We start from the raw sequence: 20,416 nt of genomic DNA on the forward strand, positions 1-20,416 counted from the left end.
TATTATCTCAATCCCCCTCCTCAGCCTCAGAAACAGAAATGTTTATTCTAAGCTAATCACATATTTGCCTTCCCAGTGCCTGGTTTGGGAATGAGCATGTGATGTGACCCAGCCAATGAAATGTTACAGGAAGCCCCTTGCATGCTTCTAAGTTTTCTCCCTGTTTAAAAGACACATGTGAAGAAAAGCAGCTCTTGTGATGTTGTGCTGTGAGAACAAGATGTTTGGAGCTGCTGCGATTAGCCATCCCTGAAAGGAGACATGAATAAAACACTGCCAACAGCACAGCTGAAAGAGGAACAAGTGGGATACCTAAGATATCACCGAACAACCAAAACAACTCTAGTTCCTACTGTTTTGGCCACTGCTCATCAGTATTTGCAGTCCAAAGCATTCTATCTGGTAAATTTCCTATGGCCCACAGGATAAGACCTACTCATTTCTACAGTATTAAAACGTCTACCATAAATTTGCCTTAGCTAAGTATTCACCTCATTCCCAACCTCTAGTATCTCACACTTTTGGTACTAGCAAAAGTGAACTGCTCAGAAACCCTGAAAAGTTCACTCAAGCATCTTGTCTTTTGCATTTGCTGCTCTTTCTGCCAAACAGGCAATCTCATTAGACGTTCCTTCTGGCAAACACGCCAACTCGTTCCATGTTCCTTCTGCCAAACATTATTCTTCTGCTTCTTTACCTAGAAAAACTCTTCTCACTCTATATGTTTACCTTAAATCACACCTGTTTTTTTCCCAAAACTTTTATTCCTCATCACACATGTCTGGCACATAATCAATATATAATAAATCATAATTATAAGCTTCCAGTGGGCATCTAGCACACAGTAAGCACCGAACAAAGTAGTAAAATAGTAAAAACGACAATGATAATAACAAGCTCCTGTCTGTATTTTTGTTTGTGTTCTGTAGCATTACAAAAATGGTTAGTATCTAAAAGATATTTGATAGTTATTTGTTAAGTGGACAAGTGAAAACATAGATAGAAATGTGTTCTTTGAAAATTCTGTTGAAAAAGCACAGAAATGGAGACAGCTGTATCATGAGCACCTTAAAGATCAAAACTACATCTGTTCCATCTTTGTCTCCCGCAACTTATGAAACCTACCTTACAGAAGCTCTGTGATAAATAGATAGCTAAAGGTGTCCTCCTACAGTTTGGATTATACAATGTATCAAGTGTCCACAACCCAGTAGCATACTAGCATTTTTGTTTTTGTGAAACATTTTTCTACTTTTATTATAATCTACTGAGCCTAGAGTGGGGCAATTTGTATATTTATTATGGCAATCTTTTGGCAAATGATAGCAGAGCATCTTATTCTAAAAAAATTACTGTTACCATGACAATTAACTAGCAGGTAGAACACATCTTGTTCCAACAAAGTAAATGTATCTCTTTCCAACTTCAAATGAGGAGGAATGAAGTCAGTAATAGTGAAACCTTGTTGGGACAAGCATGTGTAACACGACTTGTGCTTAGCATTCTTGTGATAAAAAATTCCTTACTTTACTTTTTTATCTATGGTAGGACCACCCAGAGCAGGAGTCCACAACTCCCAGGCCACAGACTGGGACCAGTCCATGGACTATTATGAGCCACACCACACAGGAGGAGGTGAGCAGCAGGCAAGCCAGGGAAGCTTCGCCTGTGTTTACAGCCACATCCCAAAGCTCATATTACCGCCTGAACTCTGCCTCCAGTCAGACCAGTCAGAGAATTAGATACTCATTGGAGCATGAACCCTGTTGTGAACTGCCCGTATGAGGGATCTACGCTGTGTGCTTCGTATGAAAATCTAATGCCTGATGATCTGTCACTGTCTCACTTTGCCCCCAGATGAGACCGTCTAGTTGCAGAAAAATAAGCTCAGAGCTTCCACGGATTCTACATGATGCTAAGTTGTATAATTATTTCATTATATACTACAATGTAATAATAATATAAAGTAGCACAATAAAGTCACATGATTGAATAATCCTGAAACCACTCCCACCTTCCCTCAGCCCATGGAAAGATTGTCTTCCACAAAACCAATCCCTGGTGCCAAAAAGGTTGGGGACAACTGACCTAAAGTAATTCACTATCACAAGTCTTACCTGGATTGTTATTTTCAGAAGAGATTTTTAGCATCCGTTTTTCTTTGTAGTCAGAAAATAACTGGCAAATTCTATGTATAAAATGCAATAAACCAAATTACTATTTTAATACTGATATAAAAAATACTTACCAAACGTAAAATTCTTAGAGTATTTCTAATATCATAATATCAGAACTTAACAGTATTATCCCATTCACTTGTGAGTACATTCTACAAACTTCTCTTTAAGCTTCTAATTAAAGAAGAAAACAATGTAAGGTGAAATGCTCAGAAATCAAGGGCATTGTGATCCAGTAAATTAGCTTACATTATCATGACATAATAGAAAGCATCTCAGCTCTGCATAAGTCCTAGCTCCATAATGAACAGCTATTTTTTCTTGGACAATTTGCTTCTCTGAGGCTCAATGCCTTCTTCAACAAAGTGAGGACTTTGCTGCCTTATTTCATATTTCACTAGGTTGTTATAAAGATTTAACAAGATATTTTTTAAATGCTCAGAGAAATAGTAAAGCAATGGAATAATCTGTTCCTAAACTTTATGACTAAAATTATCTTGGAATCCCAAATAAAACCCAATGTGTATTTTGTTTGTAGGTTCTAATATGCAAATGTAGTTTTCAGAAAATGTTATTAAGTCCTAATTTTGCTTTTCAGTTGTCCTACTCCTTATGGCTTATAATTCAGGGCATCTCAACTATGTCATAGTTTGCAACTAAATTTATTCATAAATATCTCATTAAAGTAGCTAATGTGATTGTACACTATTATGGAGTTGACCAATCACACCAAGGGCAGAAAAACTAATGGATGTTAAGACTTGGCTTGGACCAATGATCCTTCTCTACAGACTCCAACTCTGAGCCAGATGTTTGTTAGGATAACGTTTTATATTGATGTTCAATGCCAGCTGGCAGGGGAGACCAAAACTCTTTTATTTTTTTTAGTTTCCATGAAGAAGTTGTAAGTTGACATTTTCTAGTTTTCGACATACATGCTAACAATATAATTTTGCACCGAACATGTTATTCAGCTCTAAGTCATCTCATAGACCATCTTACATGACTATTTTTGCAGCACAAATCACAATTTCAGTATTTTGGTGGCACCCATCTTTTGCTTTGCTTCATACTGTTTCCTTACAGCTAGTCAGCAAATAGTCAAATGACCTTCCAGTGACTGCACAGAATATGGAATGCTTCAAAAATTTGTGCTGCCTCCTTATGCAGAAGCCATGCTAACTTTCTCTGTATTGTTCTAATTTTAGGATATGTGCCGCCGAAGCAAGCACAAAGCCCTACTTTTACACATGATTAGTGATGAGTCATGGACAAGGCTTGGCTCTGTTAAGTCCAACTAACCATTGAAGAGATTCTGAAAATTCTCTTCAATGGCTTCCTGTGAGGTAGAATTTCAAAACATTTTAAAATCTTGAGCTAGAGACAGGAGTAGCTTGGACGATTTTCATTATCATGTAAAACAGATCACTCAAGGGGCCAACCACAACCGGGAGTCCCTGCTAGGGGAAGGTTCATATAGGACTTTCTCCTGCCTAAGGTTCTATACAGGATATAAAGGTGCCTCACAGCACAGATTTGGTAGCAAAGAAGAAGAAACAAACACTGATCTCTTTCTCCCACGTTATTTGAACCCCTCTGACCCTTCAGAACAAGCCCACCTGATATCTGCTAGAGAAAAGACCAACAACTGCCTCAAAGGATCTCTGACCATGAAGGTCTCAGCTAATTCTTGGCTAAGATGTGAGTTCCTCATTAGGTTCTGAATATGGGGGGAAGGGTCAATCTGCTCACTTTGTCTGCGGATAAAGTCAGGATGCCCAGCAGCCAGAGCAGGGTGCTGGTGCTTTGGGAACAATGGCTGAGCATATAAGCATAGGTATGGGAACTAAAATACGCTGTAACTTCAAAGTCACCGCATGAATTGCCAGGAAGGCTTGAGGGATCTGAATCAGTAAGGGCATCTTGGTGTCAAAGGTCAACCATTACCAGGCAGCAGGACCAGTTTGAGTGGCAACAATGCAGCCACAGAAACAATGGAAACAACAGAATGACTGGAATGTCCTTTTTTTCCTCCTCCTTCTGACTTGATAAAAGGGACTGTCTTCCTTGGATTTAGTGAACCCCTTCGGTTCCTGAAAAATTCATGGAGTATGTAGGAGATAGTCCCCAGAGGACAGTACAAGACTTTCTGCTAAACTGGACATTTCAAGACCCAAATAACTAATCAGAAAAATCAAAGATGTGACACCATTTTTTATCCCATGCATAGGTGTTATACTTGGATGAAATGAACAATGTTGGGATCTCTAAGGATAAAGGTCTTAAAAGTCCTGAGATAAAGAATCCTCCACCCACTGGTACTTCTAACTTGTCTTGCTTTTTTTCTGATTTCTGGCTGATGCAGGGGACTAAAACTACCTGAACCGAACTATGACATCTCACCTGATACGTAAGATGCAATTGTTATAATTATTTTAAATCTCAATTTAGCATTAACTCCCCTTTTAATGTAAACACTTACACATTATGATGACTAGAAACAGCATACTCTCTGGCCGTCTGTCCAGATAGATCTTGAGAAGATACATCAATATTTTGTTCAAGTAGAAGGCTGACTAGACTTGCTGATCCACAACATACAGCAAGTATGAGAGCAGTTCTAAAATGACAGAGATAATTTCTCCCTTAGGAACTGCAATAAAGTTATTTTTAAAGCTAATTTGATATATTTTACCAATTTAACATCTTGTCTCTCCATGCAGAATCAAACATTTACATGCACCAAAAGACATAGCATCTTGGGTGCTCAAGTGTTCATCTTTGTAAAATACCACCAAGGTTAAAAGGAAGGGACAAAAAGGAAACCTCTTATCTCACTGGGGCATTGCATAGTAGAAGCTACTAATTTAAAGTCCTTTGATGGGCAAGAAACAATGTTAGGGCCACTTATCTGAAGTGGACAAAGATTTAAGTGAAGATTTCATCACAGCTTCCCTAGACTGATACGCTGTAATAGAAAATCAGCTAGAGGGTAACATAAACAAGAGCTCTCTGCATGCTGAAAGCAGTAATAATAATAATAGTAAGAATAGTAGTCACAGGAGTGTCAGTTAATGATGCCAATAAGCATGTACTAGGCACTGTATTAAGTGCCATATATCTCTCTCTTACTTATGCACAGTCAACTTTGAAGCATATATTCTCCTACTTTTCATATATGACAACATATTTGGTGGTAAGTAACATTCCCAAGGTCACACACCTAGCAGGTAAGAAAGCTAGGAATTAAATTCAGTCTTGTGTGAATCCAAAGCCTAGCTCTTTTCTCTTTATCACCCACCTACAGCTTGCCTTCATGAAAGGAAAAGTGTATCCACTTAAAACTATCTTCACTCCCTCTTTCCATACCAATTAAAAATAAAAACATCAAAATACACTGGAAATAAAAAAGGAAGAAAGCTGTTGAACCCATAGTATGTGGGAATAGCAATTAATTGTCATAAAGGGATAAGCTAACATTAATATTCTTCAAAGAAAGCAACTTAAAGCACAGTCATTGAAAAGACAATAGCATTTTCAACCCCTATTTATGTTTAATACAGTGTATTTAGTGGAAAAGCATATAAGACACAGAGGTTAAAAACTGGTAGAAAGGGTTAAGAAGTTCAATACTGAGTCATAAAGTAAACTTAAAGTTCACACTTCATAAAATTAATATGAAATCCCTCTAGCTAACATAAGATTATGTAACCAAAACATCATACAACAAAGAACATCAGTCAATACAATAAGAGATGAATCCTACTAAAACTGTTCTTTATGTTGCCCAGTCCAAATAATTGTTTTTCTACCTGACTGATTTGTGTTGATACTGATCACTGTCCCAATAAGTACACATTAATCTTATTAATTTAACATTTATGACTTGAGTGACTGCTATCAATCCAGTTAACAACACACAGATTAAAAGAAGTAACTATACCTTCCATATCTATCAAGTGCATTTAAATTAGCTTTTTTCTTGATTAAAAATTTCACCACTTGCTGTTTTTGTTCATGTACACCAAGTAACAGTGGTGTGAGGCCATGCTGTAAAACAATATAAAGCAAAAACGAATGTAATTCAAAAAAGGACATACTCCTCAACTGAAGCGGAAACTTTATATAAGATCCTACGGACTTACATGCATACAAAGTAAATAAAATGTAGCTGCTTCCTCCTCAATCTTCTGTGTTTTCCCACGTGCTGCTCCTTCCCTTGGAAACACCCCTTCTCTCCCTCACCACATCAACTCTGATCATCTCAAAAACTCACTTTCAACATTCACTGCTTCCAAGACTCTTTGCTTCTAACCCACCATTTGGCAAGCTATTATTGGATGATAATATTTTTCCCATCTAAACAAAGAGCTTCTTGAGGGCAGGGGCTGTATCTTTTGTCTCTATATCCTCCACCCTAAGAAAAACTGTTGTGTATAAAGCAATAATTTGCATGTAAAATATTTCTTTAGTTTCACATGTTTTACCAAAAGTTCAAGCTCCAACGTGCAATAAAAATTGCTATTAATACTCATACTGCCCATTTGAAAAAATTTCCCAACATTTATTTATTTAAAATCTATTTGTATTTAATTTTTCCAGATTGTTAATAGATAATCAGTTCATAGGACTACTAAAACTAAATTAACAGAATTCCTAGCTGTATTCTTAATAACTCCATGGTTTCTAGTGTTTAAAACTGCCATGCTGATTATGCCAAAGCTCTACATACTTACGAGACACACTGGATAGTCCATAATACAGCTTCAATTGACAAAAACACGGTTTATAATTTCCTACAATTCTAATTGAGAAAACTCTGCTCTTAACAACGACTTACTGACCTAAGCACTTGAATGATAACAAAGAGACACAAAATCCCGAGAGGATCATCCTCTACTGACTCAAAGACTACTCACCGCACATTTCTAAAGACCTTCAGAATGGCAGTGAATAACTGACGGTAGGAAGGAAAGGGTATTACTCCGTAAGCTGATAGATATTGCCAATAATATTCATTTTAGTGTCTCACCACAGAGACAAAAGTCAGACTAGGCCAGGAACAGTGGCCCACACCCGTAATCCTAGCATTTTGGGAGGCTGAGGCAGGTGAATCACTTGAGCCCAGGAGTTCAAGACCAGCCTGAGAAACATGTCAAAAACCTCATCTGTACTTAAAAAAAAAAAAAAGAGAGAGAGAGAAATACAAACTGAGGTTGGAGGACCATCTGGGCTTGGGGAGGTCGGGGCTGCACTCCAGACTGGGAAACAGAGTGGGACCACATCTCAAAACAAAAAAAGTCAGATTAATGTAATTGGATAGGAAAGATTTAAAGAAATCAGCACATATCCAACTCCAACTCTTCTACAGATATCTTAAGTTTCTGAGATATAAGAATTTACATATTACATTTATGTATTCAGTGGTTCTTAAGCAGGTGTGTATCCAGATTTTGAGAAAATTGTTGTTGTTGTTGTTGTTGTTAGAGACAGGGTCTCATTATGTTAACCAGGCTAGACTCAAACTCCTGAGATCAAGCAATCCTCCCCTCTCAGCCTCCCTAGCAGCTGGGACTACAGCCATGCACCACCGTGCCTGACTTCAAGGAAACATTTTTAAACATACATATCTAGGCTTTACTGGACTTACTCTATCAAAATCTTCAGGAAAAAGCCTAGACTTATTGATTATTTAAAAATTTTCCTCAGGTTACTGGGATGCAAATTTCTAGCTGGAAGCTAGTACAACAGTTACTTCAGTCTCATTTCTCACCCACATGACCAATTCCCTTTCTCATTTGAAGATTTGGCCAAAAAGAGGAAAGAGTAGGAGACAGACTCATTTGCTGAAAACACCACATAATTTTCCCCAGTAAGAGAAGAACAGGGTCTAGTAAACTCAAAATCCAACTTGATCTTGTTACTTAAAGCTCCTTATCTCCCACCTTCCCATCCAGACATGCTAGATTTGAAAGCAGAGTTGAGACTCTAATTGGCCATTTCTACCAGAATAGGATACTAAGTCAGTTAATTACTTGTTATTCCCTCTGCTCAAGGGTTTCCCATTACATGACCACCTATCCACTGCCAATCTGGTTCTTCAGAGGCCTAAAATTGATCTCTAGGCAGTTCACAACTCACTAACCCCCTCTCCCAAAATGAAAACTGTCATTCTCTAAAATTGAAGAGAACCTTGTCTCACCATACAAAGGAAACAAATAAATGAACAACACACAGACAGACAGACAGACAGACACACACACACACACACACACACACATGCATATGCACACAACCTCTTCATGGTCTTTTCCCTCCATTACCTAATTTCCAAACTGGCCTTGATATTTCTGATTGCTCTTTTTCCCTTTCCACTTCTGCCTCATGAGCAATCAGAAATATCTTAAGCCTTGCCACTGAGAGGTGCATCACCTCATATCTATTACTGTTTTTTAGGAACTTGCCAAAGCAGCAGGATTTCTATTCACTGAAACATGTTTAAGTGTTCTTGGAGTTTGCATGTAAAACCTCTTTCAGGGCAAATTTTGCCATTTTACATTCATTAGGGAAAAAAAAACCTAGGAAGGAAAAATTGAAATATAATAAGTATTACCTTTTATCAATTCAGTGTTTTCAAAAAAAAAGTATTTACCACAAGTGCATTAAAGAAAACTGTACCCTCGAATGCTTCTTTGAAAGTAACAATATTTAAAATAAAATCTTAGATATTAAGTCATTTCAAAATATTTTCATTCAGGTTATGCTTGAGCTTCCAAATATGGAAAACTGGCCCTTACACAGGTCACTGTTAAAATGAATGCATTTCAGTATTTTGAAAAGAAAACTGGTAGATCTATACCTTGTTTTTTGATTCAATAGCAGCACCATGTAAAAGCAGTGCTTTGGCCATTAATTTATCTTCATTGTAGACAGCATAGTGTAGAGCAGTATTTCCATACTCATCTGGAATATTTGGATCAGTGCCATGCTCTAGCAACATTAACGCACATTCATCTTCTTGGCATTGTACGGCCTGTCAGTGTTAGACCAAAAACAAATTATAAATGCTAGGAATTCCAAGTAACATTCCACAGCTTTCACCAACTAGTTACAATTAGAGGAGAAAACTCATTTTTATGCTATGTATTGAAATCAAACACATCTCACGCTGATACAGTTGGCTACTGCATACCTTTGTCAGAGCTGTCCTGTTTTTGTTGTCAAGGACATTAAGTTGACATTGTCTGTCCAGCAGGAGTTTTACTATTTCTGAATTCCCATTGGCAGAGGCCAGATGTAGAGCAGTCCTAGGAAAGTGAGAAGACTTTTTAGGAAATTGTAGTGTACTAGCTACAGGCACATCAATGATTCATGTAATTGCAAACACTGAATAGCCTGCTATTACTCTGCCTTCAAAACAAACATTTAATTTTCCCATGAAGAAAGCACACTATTTATTACCTCTCATTACTCGCTGTATTAATGAAAGAGTAGCCTATTTGAATAGAAAGAGCACAGCCCTTGGATGACTTTCAGCTTGGGCTGGAACCCTACTTGAAGCTCTGTCACTTCCCAGCTGTTGCTTAGCCTTTTGGTGTCTCAGTTTCCTCATCAATAAAATGGGAATGGGCCGGGCGCGGTGGCTCAAGCCTGTAATCCCAGCACTTTGGGAGGCTGAGACGGGCGGATCACGAGGTCAGAAGATCGAGACCATCCTCGCTAACACGGTGAAACCCCGTCTCTACTAAAAAATACAAAAAAAACTAGCTGGGCGAAGTGGTGGGTGCCTGTAGTCCCAGCTACTCGGGAGGCTGAGGCAGGAGAATGGTATAAACCCGGGAGCTTGTAGTGAGCTGAGATCCAGCCACTGCACTCCAGCCTGGGCGACAGAGCGAGACTCCGTCTCAAAAAAATAAAAAAATAAATAAATAAATAAAATGGGAATGAAAATAGTCGCTTTCTCACAGGAAACCACTGTAATGCTTAAATGAGACTCTACACAAAAGATATAGAATAGTTCCTAACACAAAAAACAGCTCAATAATTGTTAGATATTATAATTTTTACTAATACCCTAAAGGCATTTGAATTAAGTGAGATGATACAATTATACCTACACTTTCAGGTATGTTTTAAAGACTACAGGTAACGTTGTATTTCAGTGATTCGAAGATGATCATTGTCTCCATGTTGTCTCCACTGAAATACCACTTACAATTCATGATTTACTATAATTGGCGGCATTTAAATAATTCTCTTATTGAGACATAAAATCACGGGGCATCATACAACCCCTGGTGCCTTACATTAAGTAGAATATGTTATAACAGGTCTGGGGCTGTTCCAGTCAGATGACCAGCATTTAGATAAATTTTAGTTCTTAAAAAACCTATGGAATAAGAGGGCTGAGGTGAAAACAAAAACAAATTTCTAAAATAAACTAATTCTTAGTTTGGTTTTCAAAAATCTTTAAGCCAAAGAAAACCTGGAAATTCAAATAAATACCATGGGCTCATTTTTTTCAATACTTAGATTTATACAATGTATGTACATCAGATATTTCCAATCTTTCCTATTAGGATTTAAGACTGTTATAAATTTTCTCTTTTTAAAATGGATTTATGAAACTATTTGTGGAGCTTTTTTCAACGTTTACATTCAGGGGTACAGGTGCAGATGTGCCGGTTTGTTACACAGGTAAACGTGCGCCAAGGGGGTTGGTTGTACAGATGATTTCATTACCCAGGCGTTAAGCCAGTACCTGCTCATTCTATTTCCTGCTTCTTTCCTGCCTCCCACCCTCCACCTCTGATAGGCCCCAGTGTGTGTTCCTTCCCTCTAGGTATCTGTGTGTTATCATTTAGCTCCCACCTATAAGTGAGAACATGCAGTATTTAGTTTTCTCTTCCTATGTTAGTTTGCTGAGGATAATGGCTTTCAACACCATCATGTCCCTGCAAAGGACATGCTCTCGTTCTTTCTTTTATGGCTGCATAGTATTCCCTGCTGTTTATCTACCACATTTTAGTTCTTAAAACAACTAAAACAGTCTTTATCCAAGACTTATAAATGTTCAAAAAGGCAATTAAAGGTTATCTTTTACTATTTTCTACCTTCAGAAATGTTTTTGTTTGAAAGGAGGGAGGAAAAGCTTCAAATGAGATTAAGTCCTAATACTCCAACTTTAAATCTCTCAGCTTGTTCATGCCCAGCAGGTAAACATGAAGTTTTCAAAGATGGAAGGATCCTGAGATAGTAGAATACACCTGCCACATAATAGGTGTCTGGCTTATGTCTGATGACTAAATGGACTGAAAGAATGGATAAACGCAGCTTGGGAGTTCAATATTTTTAAAGGAAACTGCTGTAGAGTAGGAGAATACATTTGCAACAGTAATAATCATTTATATTTGCTATTTTAATTTTCATAAGTACATAACTCAACTAAAATGAATCACACTTTTTACACATGTTAACCTATATATAATGAAAAGATAATTATATAATAAAATGTATATACAATAAAATCTACAGGAACAAGTAAACAGAATCTCTCTACTTCTGAAGAGGATGAAAGTTCACAGAAGACAGCCATCCACAGAAATAAAAATAAATAATAGAATGTGAGAAATTAGTTGTATCTATGCAAGCAGCATATTCCTTCTCTTCCCAAGGATTATTTCATTACTAATGAACCTTAACTAAACTTCAGATGTTCATTGCAGAAATCACAGATAAGAGAAAGGAAAAATCTTCACTTACAAATCCCCAGAAATAAGTTTGATTATATTTTCTACATATTTTCAGCTAACACAAGAGCAGATTATACTTGTGTATATGTGTAACAAACTGATTTTTTTCTCACTTGATATAGCAAAGTACATCTTTGCATGTCAACATATCTCTGTACCTACTGACGCCCTCAATAGTTACTTATTATTCCATCCTATGGATGCACCGAAATTTGTTCATAAAATCTATGAATTCTTCTAAATACACTGCTGTTTTAAGCAATACTAAGAAAAACAGATGTATCTGTTTCGTAAAGATATTTCAGTATAATGGAATTGATCAGTAAAAAGCATATACATTTAAAAAATGTGGTTCTTACCACTAAAGTGTGTGTTTGAAAAGCTGCAGCAACTTAAACTTTGAACAACTATATATGTACCACTGTTCTTCATCCTCACAAACTTTGTGGATAAAAAGCAGTATTTCATTCCTTTTTTTTTTTTTTTTTTTTTGAGATGGACTCTCACTCCATTGCCCAGGCTGGAGTATAGTGGTGTGATCTCGACTCACTGCAACCTCCACCTCCCTGGTTCAAGCAATTCTCTTGCCTCAGCCTCCTGAGTAGCTGGGATTACAGGTGCATGCCACCATGCCCAGCTAATTTTCTGTATTTTTAGTAGAGATGGGGTTTCACCACACCGGCCAAGCTGGTCTCAAACTCCTGACTTTGTGATCCGCCTGCCTCAGCCTCCTAAAGTGCTGGGATAACAGGCGTGAACCATTGCACCCGGCCTTTCACTCCTCTTCTAACTTAAGTAGAAAACAGTATTTCATTCCTCTAACTTAAATTCCTTCTCCTACCAGGAACACTCTTTTCCTACGTACGTAGGTCACTGGTAGATACGCTAAAAAGTTCTATGCCCAATTTTAGAATGCTTATTTTATTATTACATCTGCATATATAGGCCGGGCACAGTGACTCATGCCTGTAATCCCAGCACTTTGGGAGGCCAAGGTGCATGGATCACAAGGACAGGAATTCAAGACCAGCCTGGCCAAGATGGTGAAACCCTATCTCTACTAAAAATAAAAAAAAAATAGCCAGGCATGGTGGCAGGCGCCTTTAATCCCAGCTACTTAGTAGGCTGAAGCAGAGAATTGCTTGAACCTAACAGGCAGAGATTGCAGTGAGCCAAGATCACACCACTACACTCCAGCCTGGCCAACAGAGTGAGACTCTGTCAAAAAAAAAAAAAATATATATATATATATATATATATCTGCATATATAAATAGGCATTTGTGTTTTCTTCTGGTATGTTTCTCCTTTTGTATATTTAAAATTTTTAATCTATACTCTAATTTTTGTGACATAAAAATCTAGCTAGTTTTCTCCAAAAATGAATTATGAACAATCCACGTTTTTTAAATAATACAAAATATCACCATTATCAAGTGCTAAATTCTTACATATATTTGGGTATTTCTGGATTTCCTATTCTGTTCTACTCATTGATCTTTTCGGCTGTTAGTAAACAATTTGTGGAAATAGCACATGCACATTTTGATATCTGGAAAAGCAAGTCTTTTTCCATTCTGTTACAAAAAAATAATTTATCACAATAATAAAAGACAGCATGTGTAAAAACTCTAAAACTTTCCTATTTTTATTTGGCTTAGGTAAAAGTGATAAACAGAAAAAGCTCACATCTTCAGAAAATTCAATCTTCCTTTTCAAGCACACAAACCTTCTTGCCATTTCAGTTTCCTTCTAAGGTTCCTCAGTAAAGAACATATTTACATAGGGTACATTGATAAAAAATCCATACTGGATTTTATTTGAAGAATATTTAGCCTTGAAGTTGATATGTTATGGGGCTTCGTTCTTAGTTCTCAATATACACTTTTCTATAATACATAGAACATTGCTTTAAAATGTGTACATTAAAAATAATCCGCTGCATCAACTTAATTTTTCGAGTTAAATCACTTTAAAACAATCTATTAGTGTTCTGTGAGGGAAATTATAATTGGATTGGAAATCAGCTCAAGTTTTGTTTTGTGTTGTGGCTCACGAAGGGACCTGTGCCCTGACCTCTGACCTCGCTGAGGTTTCCACACCCAGGGTGGTGTGGGGCCTGCGGAGACAAGAAAGCCAGGCCCCCCTCCTCCCCCACCAGGAGGGTATGTCCCCATCATCCCCCCACGTCCCTCCTCCTCCCAGCCCAGGCCCGGTTACCTCTTTTGCTTGTCTGTCTTGTTCACGTCAGTGTCCCTGAGCATGACGATGAGATCCTTTCTGGGGACTTTACCCCACCAGGCAGCTCTGTGGAGCTTGTCCAGATCTTCTCGACGGACGTGGTACCTCGGCTCCATGAAGGCGCTATCGTCGTATTCTTCCCAAGCGCCCACGTTGCTCTTGCTGCTCCTGACTGTCTTCACAGCGGAGTCATCCTGGTCTCCAGAAGCGCCCAGGTTGCTCTTGCCGCTCCCCCTGCGGCAGGGGAGGCAGGGGCAGCACCACTTGGCCTTCTTGCTCCTGAGTGTCTTCATACCAGAGTCGTCCTGGTCTCCAGAAGCACCCACGTTGCTCTTCCTGCTCCCCCTGCAGCAGGGGAGGCAGTGGCAGCACCACTTGGCCATCTTGCTCCTGAGTGTCTTCCTGGCGGAGTCGTCCTGGTCTGCAGAAGCGCCCAGGTTGCTCTTTCCGCTCCCCCTGCAGCAGGGGAGGCAGTGGCAGCCCCACTTGCCCATCTTCCTCCTGAAACCAAATGGCTTCTTCACGGAGGACGCAGCCGGCACGGAACCGACTTCAGCCACCACCTGCTTTTAACAGCAGATCCCGTCTACCAACCAGTTTCACCAACTAGCAGGTAACTCCGGGTTTCCGATCTGTTTGAAAAGAAAGATCAACCCCAGCCAAAACCTGCCAACCCCAGCAGGGGAGCCCAGCCCACCCCACCCAGGGAAAACCCACGCCCACCCCAGGAAGGGCCAACCCCCCCAATAAAACACCCAGCCCACCCAAGGGAATGCCAAACCCAGCAGAGAAAAGGTCAAGCCCAGCAAAGGAACTAGGGAGGAAAGGTCAACCCAAAGGAGAAAACGTCAATCCAAGGAGGTCCGAGGAGGAACAGAAGGCCAAGCGACCGACGCCAAGCCAAGCAAAGAACGCAAAGCCAAGCCAAGCCGCTACGCGCGTGTGCCGTGCGCGTGCAAGCCGTTACAGGCCAGCCAGTTACCAGTTACGCGCGTGTGGAGTGCGTGTACAAGCCGTTACAAATCAGCCAAGCCGTTAGGCGTGTGGCGTGCGCGTGCAAACCGCTACAGGTCAGCCAGTTACGCGCGTGCGGAGTGCGTGGGCAAGCCGTTACAAACCAGCCAAGCTGTTAAGCGCGTGTGGTGTGCACGTGCAAGCCGTTACAGGCCAGCCAAACCGTTACAGGCCAGCCAAACCGTTTCGCGCGTGCGGCGTGCGCGTGCGGCGTGCGCGTGCGGCGTGCGCGTGCGGCGTGCGCGTGCGGCGTGCGCGTGCGGCGTGCGCGTGCATCTCAGGTGGCGCCAGTGCACGTGGCACAGACAGTGGCGGATCCGTGCAACCCGCATGGTTAAGTCTTGGCGCCACGAATGTCACTGACAGCCTTGTGTTCCCAGCAAACTTCGCCGGAGTCATCGGAGCTTTCAGGCCATTGAGAAGCCTCCGGTGGGGGAAAAAAGCCTCTGGAAGCAGGACTGGGCCTGAGCGCCTGGAACCTGAGGATGCTGACAGCCTCCTATGAAGAAAGCCCCCAAGACACTCCTGGCCGTGCTGTTGTGCCTGGCAGCGGCTGCAGCTCAGAACTGGGGCTGAGGGAGCTGGCTGCAAATGGCCTCAAAATCGCGGAGCACAAGACGCCCACCGAGCCCAGTGCCTACCTGAGGTGCCTTCCACACTTGCTCCTCTTTGGTCGGCACACAGAGCACGAGGCCATCAGCGAGGGGGCACTTGCAGTCACAGGATCGCAGCCACCTCCTGCCCCGGTGCCCCCTGCCTGGTGTCCAAGCCAGAGCCAACAGCTGTGGGGCTTCTGGCCTGGTGGGCTCTGCTCCACTGGCATGCAATAGGGTCAAGGTGCAGGCTGCTGTGTCCAGGCTGGCAAGAGGAGGCTTGGAGGAGCACCTCCCACGGATGGGGAGATGCAGAAAGTCACCCCCCTGTGCAGATTCTGGGAACAGGACACTGTTCCCGCCTCCCTGGTGCTGGCGTCTGAGCTGGACCAAGGCAGTGGCACCTCAACCCTCCTGCTGCATAAGCTCCTCTTGCTTAATAATAAACTAAATTTTGAATGAAACAAAAAGAAAAAAGACACACACACTAAATTTCCTTGTCCCTTTGTGATCCCGAACCAGGAAGCAAGGGGAAGCCTGACCTCCTGGTCTCTCCCCCCAGCTGCAGGCTGAGCAGTTTCCTCCAGTTGGGCTCAGTGGGACCGGGCTGCCCTTCCTTCCTGCATGGACATCCCCATATCTTCCATTGCCCCATACAGAGTGCCATGATCCTTGTTCAAATCCCGGCTCCAGCACTTGCAGCCTGAGTTACCTGGCAAATGCCTTGCCCCCAGGCACCTGCTGTCTGTGTCCTTCCTGACAGGAGGGACGGGAGGTGCTGTCCCTAACATGAAGTGCTGTAACAGTCAAACAAGCGGAGCACGAGACGCCTGGGTGGGGGACTGCCCTGCTGGCTGCTGGGGATGCTCACCGAAGAGCACCTCCCATCTGCCCACATGGCCTTGCAAGTCTCAGCACTTATTAGGCACCTGACTACGGTAAATCCCTAAACAAAGCCCTAAGCTGCCCTGGGGAATGTGACCAGGGCGATGGACCAGGAAGGACAGTCTGGGGTGCCAGGCATGAGGATAAGCCAATCTCTTCCCGGCAGCTTTGGGTCCCAGGGCACCCTCAGTGGACAGAGAACCCAGAGATGCCACAAGGCTTGAGCTGCATCCCCGAGTTCCAGCCAAGCCATGCCGGGCCCAGGGGTACTTTGGGCACTAAGTTGGGATGAGGAGGGGCCAGGTGACACTCCTGTGTTCCAGGATCTGGTCAAGAGGGTGGTACCCTGTCACTGCCTGGCTCCACCTGGTCCCAGTGGAACAAGAAGAGCAGGAAGCCTCTAGCACCCACCCTCTGGGCCACCAACACCCAGATCCACAGTGTGGCCACCTGAGTCAGCACCACCTGCCTTGGGGACCGGAGCATGAAGGCCCAGATATGACCAGCACAGTGGGGCAGAGGATGCAGGTGGGCAGGATGTGCTGTGCGGATCCAAGGAGCCCCTCTCTCGAGGCTGGGGCATAACCTCTCCATCTTATGGACGCATAATATTTTACCTCTTTGTAGGGTACATACTGTAGCAGGACGAGCCGCAGACAAAACTCCTCAGACACCGGATTAAAGAAGGAAGAGGTGTTTTTATTTGGCCAGGACCATCGGCAGACTCGCGTCTTAAGAGCTGAGCTCCCCAAAAAAGAAATTCCTAGCCGTTTTTAGGGCTTACAACTCTAAGGGGTCCACGTGAAAGGGTCGTGATAAATCGAGCAAGCATGAGAAATGTGACTGGGGGCTACATGCATCAGCTAACAGAACAAAAAGTTTTACAATGCTTTTTTCATACAGTGTCTGGAATTTACAGATAACACAAGTAGTTTAGGCCAGGGGTTGATGTTATTATTATTACTTTGTTTAACTCCTAAGACTGGGTGGTGGTGCCAAGTTTGTCTGGCTATTTATCTTACTTTTGTTTCTCTCTCTCTTTTCTCCTGTCTTTGAACTAGGCAAGGGGCGCGGGGAGGAGGGCAGCAGGAGTAGTAGTGGTCTCCTTCCTTAATACAAATGCTTGTTACATGCATCAAATGTGTATTCTGGTTACTTTGAATATTTACACATAATATTGTTATTTAGTCACCATAGTCTGCTGTCAAACATTACAGCTTATTTCTTCTAACTGCAGGTCTGTACCCAATAGCCAACTTCTTTTCATTCTCCCTTCCACACCCCATCTTCCCGGCCTCTGGTACTGCCATCGCATTCTCTGGGTCCATGAGATCAAGCTTTTTTTAGCTCCTACATGTGAGTGAGAACCTGCGGTATTTGTCCTTCTGTGCCTGGCTTATTTTACTCAATGACTTCCAAATCTACCCTTATTTCTGAAAATGACATGATTTCATTATTTGTTATGCCAAATAGTATTCTACTGTGTATATTTAGTACATCTTACTTATCCATTCATCAGTTGATGAATACTTGCATTGACTCTGTATCTTTGCTATTGTGAATAATGCTGTGATAAACACAAGCATACAAGTTACCCTTTGTTACACTGAACTTTTTCCTTTGGAAGAATACCCCTCCCCCCCACACCCCCACCCCCCGCCCAGTGAGATTGCTGGACCATACAATAGCTCTCGGTGTTTTTAGAATTCTCTATACTGGTTTCCATCATGCTTGTACTGATTTGCATTCCTACTGACAGTGTAGCAGAGTTTCCATTTCTCTGCATTCTCATCAGCATCTGTTATTTTTTGTTTTATTAATAATACCCATTCTAAGTGAGGTGAGATAATATCTCGCTGTGGTTTTGATTTGCATTTCCCTGATCAATGATGTTGAGCATTTTCTCATATACATCTTAGCCATTTGTATGTCTCTATTTCTGTCCTTTGCCCATTTTTTTTTTTTTTATTATACTTTAAGTTCTAGGGTACATGTACATAGTGTGCAAGTTTGTTACATATGTATACTTGTGCCATGTTGGTGTGCTGGACCCATCAACTCGTCAGCACCCATCAATTCGTCATTTACATCAGGTATAACTCCCAATGCAATCCCTCCCCCCTCCCCCTTTGCCCATTTTTAATGGCATTGTTTTGTTAGCTGCCCCCGCAGCCCATGGCCCATAGCCACTCCCACCTGAGCACGCCTGGGGGCCTAGCACAGCAGCTCCTCGCCTGGAATCCAGCATATGCCCTTCCGGACCCGGGCAGTCCTCCCGATGCTCTGCCCAGCCCTGCTGGGAGGGTAGCCGCTGGGTTGGTGTGGCTGCAGGCAGAGACCTTGCCTGCCCTACTCAGCCTCCTGCACCAGTGCCGGGGAGGGTCTCCAGCGCATGGGAAGGTGTGGGCTGGCTTTGAACTCAGGGGAGCTGGAGCGGGCAAGATGGGAGGGGACCGTGGGCAAAGCCGTGGGCTGTGGGCTGTGTTCAGGAGGAGGTTTGTGGCCCACCAAGCCTGGGGTGGCGGTTAGGGACGTGTAGTCACAGGACCGGGCAGGGCCTGGACCAGTAGCCCAAAGTCGGCCTCAGCATTGGCACAGCAGCACAGGCCTGGGAGGCCCACTGCGAGGACTGGACTGGGTGGAGGGTCTGAGGCCCTGGCCAGAGTCACAGGGGCACAGAGCAGGGTGGTTGGAGAAGCCTCCTAGGGAAGAATAAGAGAGTGAGGACTTAGGACTTAGGGCAGTAGTAGAGGAGGAGTTGGGTGTGCCCCCTAAATCTCACAACATACCACTAGGTGCTGCGGGGTTGTCCCTGTCCCCACCACACAGGATGCTGACATATCTGCCACCTTCACCGCCTTCAGGCCCAAATGACTCACCCTGAGCAGTTAGAAAAGCACAGGGAAACATTCATCCTGTGAGAAGCTCGGGAAGCCGCTTCCCTTCTCAGGACACCTCCTGAGGCAGCAGAGGCCAGGCTGGCAGGGAAGGTGGGACAGCCGGAACATTCCTGGGGCTGCCCTGACACCTGGTGGCGGCCCTCAGAAACCAGCAGCTGCATGGAGGAAGTGCCGGCCAGCAGGAGTGCAAGAAGGCGGAGAGAGGAAGGAGGAAGGGAGAGAGCAAGTCCATTCTAGACCAGTGGTCCTCAAACTTGAACCTGCAGTGGCATCACCCTGAGTGCTGTCCCTGACTCGGGAAACTGCTGGAAAACTCGGAACTGCTGGAGAATCTGCATTTCCAAGAGGTTCCCGGAGGCTGCTGTGCTGCTGGCCCGGGACCAAGCCATGGGTCTGAGAAAGGAATGAAGGGATGTCTGCGCTCCTACTGGGTGCCTACCGGGTGGTACTGTTATTACTATACCTTCCTTATAGAGGAGGCCACCGAGGCTGGAAAGGCCATGTTCCCACACTATCCACGTCCGTGCCCACAGAAGTGATAACCTTTTGAGATCAGTGCAGCCCCAGAGACCTCCCTAAGGGTCCCTGCTGCACATCTGTTGAGCAGGTCACAGCCTGGGTTTGTCTGCACCAGGCGGGCAAGACAGCTCCTGAGAATGGGCCCTGCCCGGCACACCTGCCCAGGCACTGAGCCAGGAACACACAAGCTGCTCACCTGGCCTCTGACAAGTTAGTGAAAGAACAGGGCAGGGCCTGCCTGGGGTGCTGCACAGGAGCACCTAGCTCACTGCCCTTTGGAGATGACCCTGTTTGAGAACTGTCATTCTGATGACACAGCAGTGGAGGGTCTGGTGG

General features: G+C 42.9%; 1 protein-coding gene and 1 non-coding gene across 2 annotated transcripts; both read right to left on the reverse strand.

Moving 5' to 3' along the window:
• Window positions 1-677: 677 nt before the first annotated feature.
• LOC140708566 (POTE ankyrin domain family member H-like) lies at window positions 678-15,515 on the reverse strand. Its single transcript, XM_073019523.1, has 8 exons — window positions 15,366-15,515; window positions 14,149-14,732; window positions 9,370-9,484; window positions 9,037-9,210; window positions 6,121-6,227; window positions 4,660-4,797; window positions 2,118-2,188; window positions 678-697 (listed from the first exon to the last, which is right to left on the reverse strand). The coding sequence occupies exons 1-8, from the start codon at window positions 15,513-15,515 to the stop codon at window positions 678-680; spliced, it is 1,359 nt and encodes a 452-aa protein (XP_072875624.1).
• LOC140712538 (U6 spliceosomal RNA) lies at window positions 3,303-3,409 on the reverse strand. Its single transcript, XR_012094139.1, has one exon. It is a non-coding gene; the product is annotated as a U6 spliceosomal RNA (small nuclear RNA).
• Window positions 15,516-20,416: the final 4,901 nt, after the last annotated feature.

Source organism: Chlorocebus sabaeus, chromosome 9 (assembly GCF_047675955.1).
Source record: "Chlorocebus sabaeus isolate Y175 chromosome 9, mChlSab1.0.hap1, whole genome shotgun sequence".
In the NCBI taxonomy this organism is placed as follows: Eukaryota; Metazoa; Chordata; class Mammalia; order Primates; family Cercopithecidae; genus Chlorocebus; species Chlorocebus sabaeus.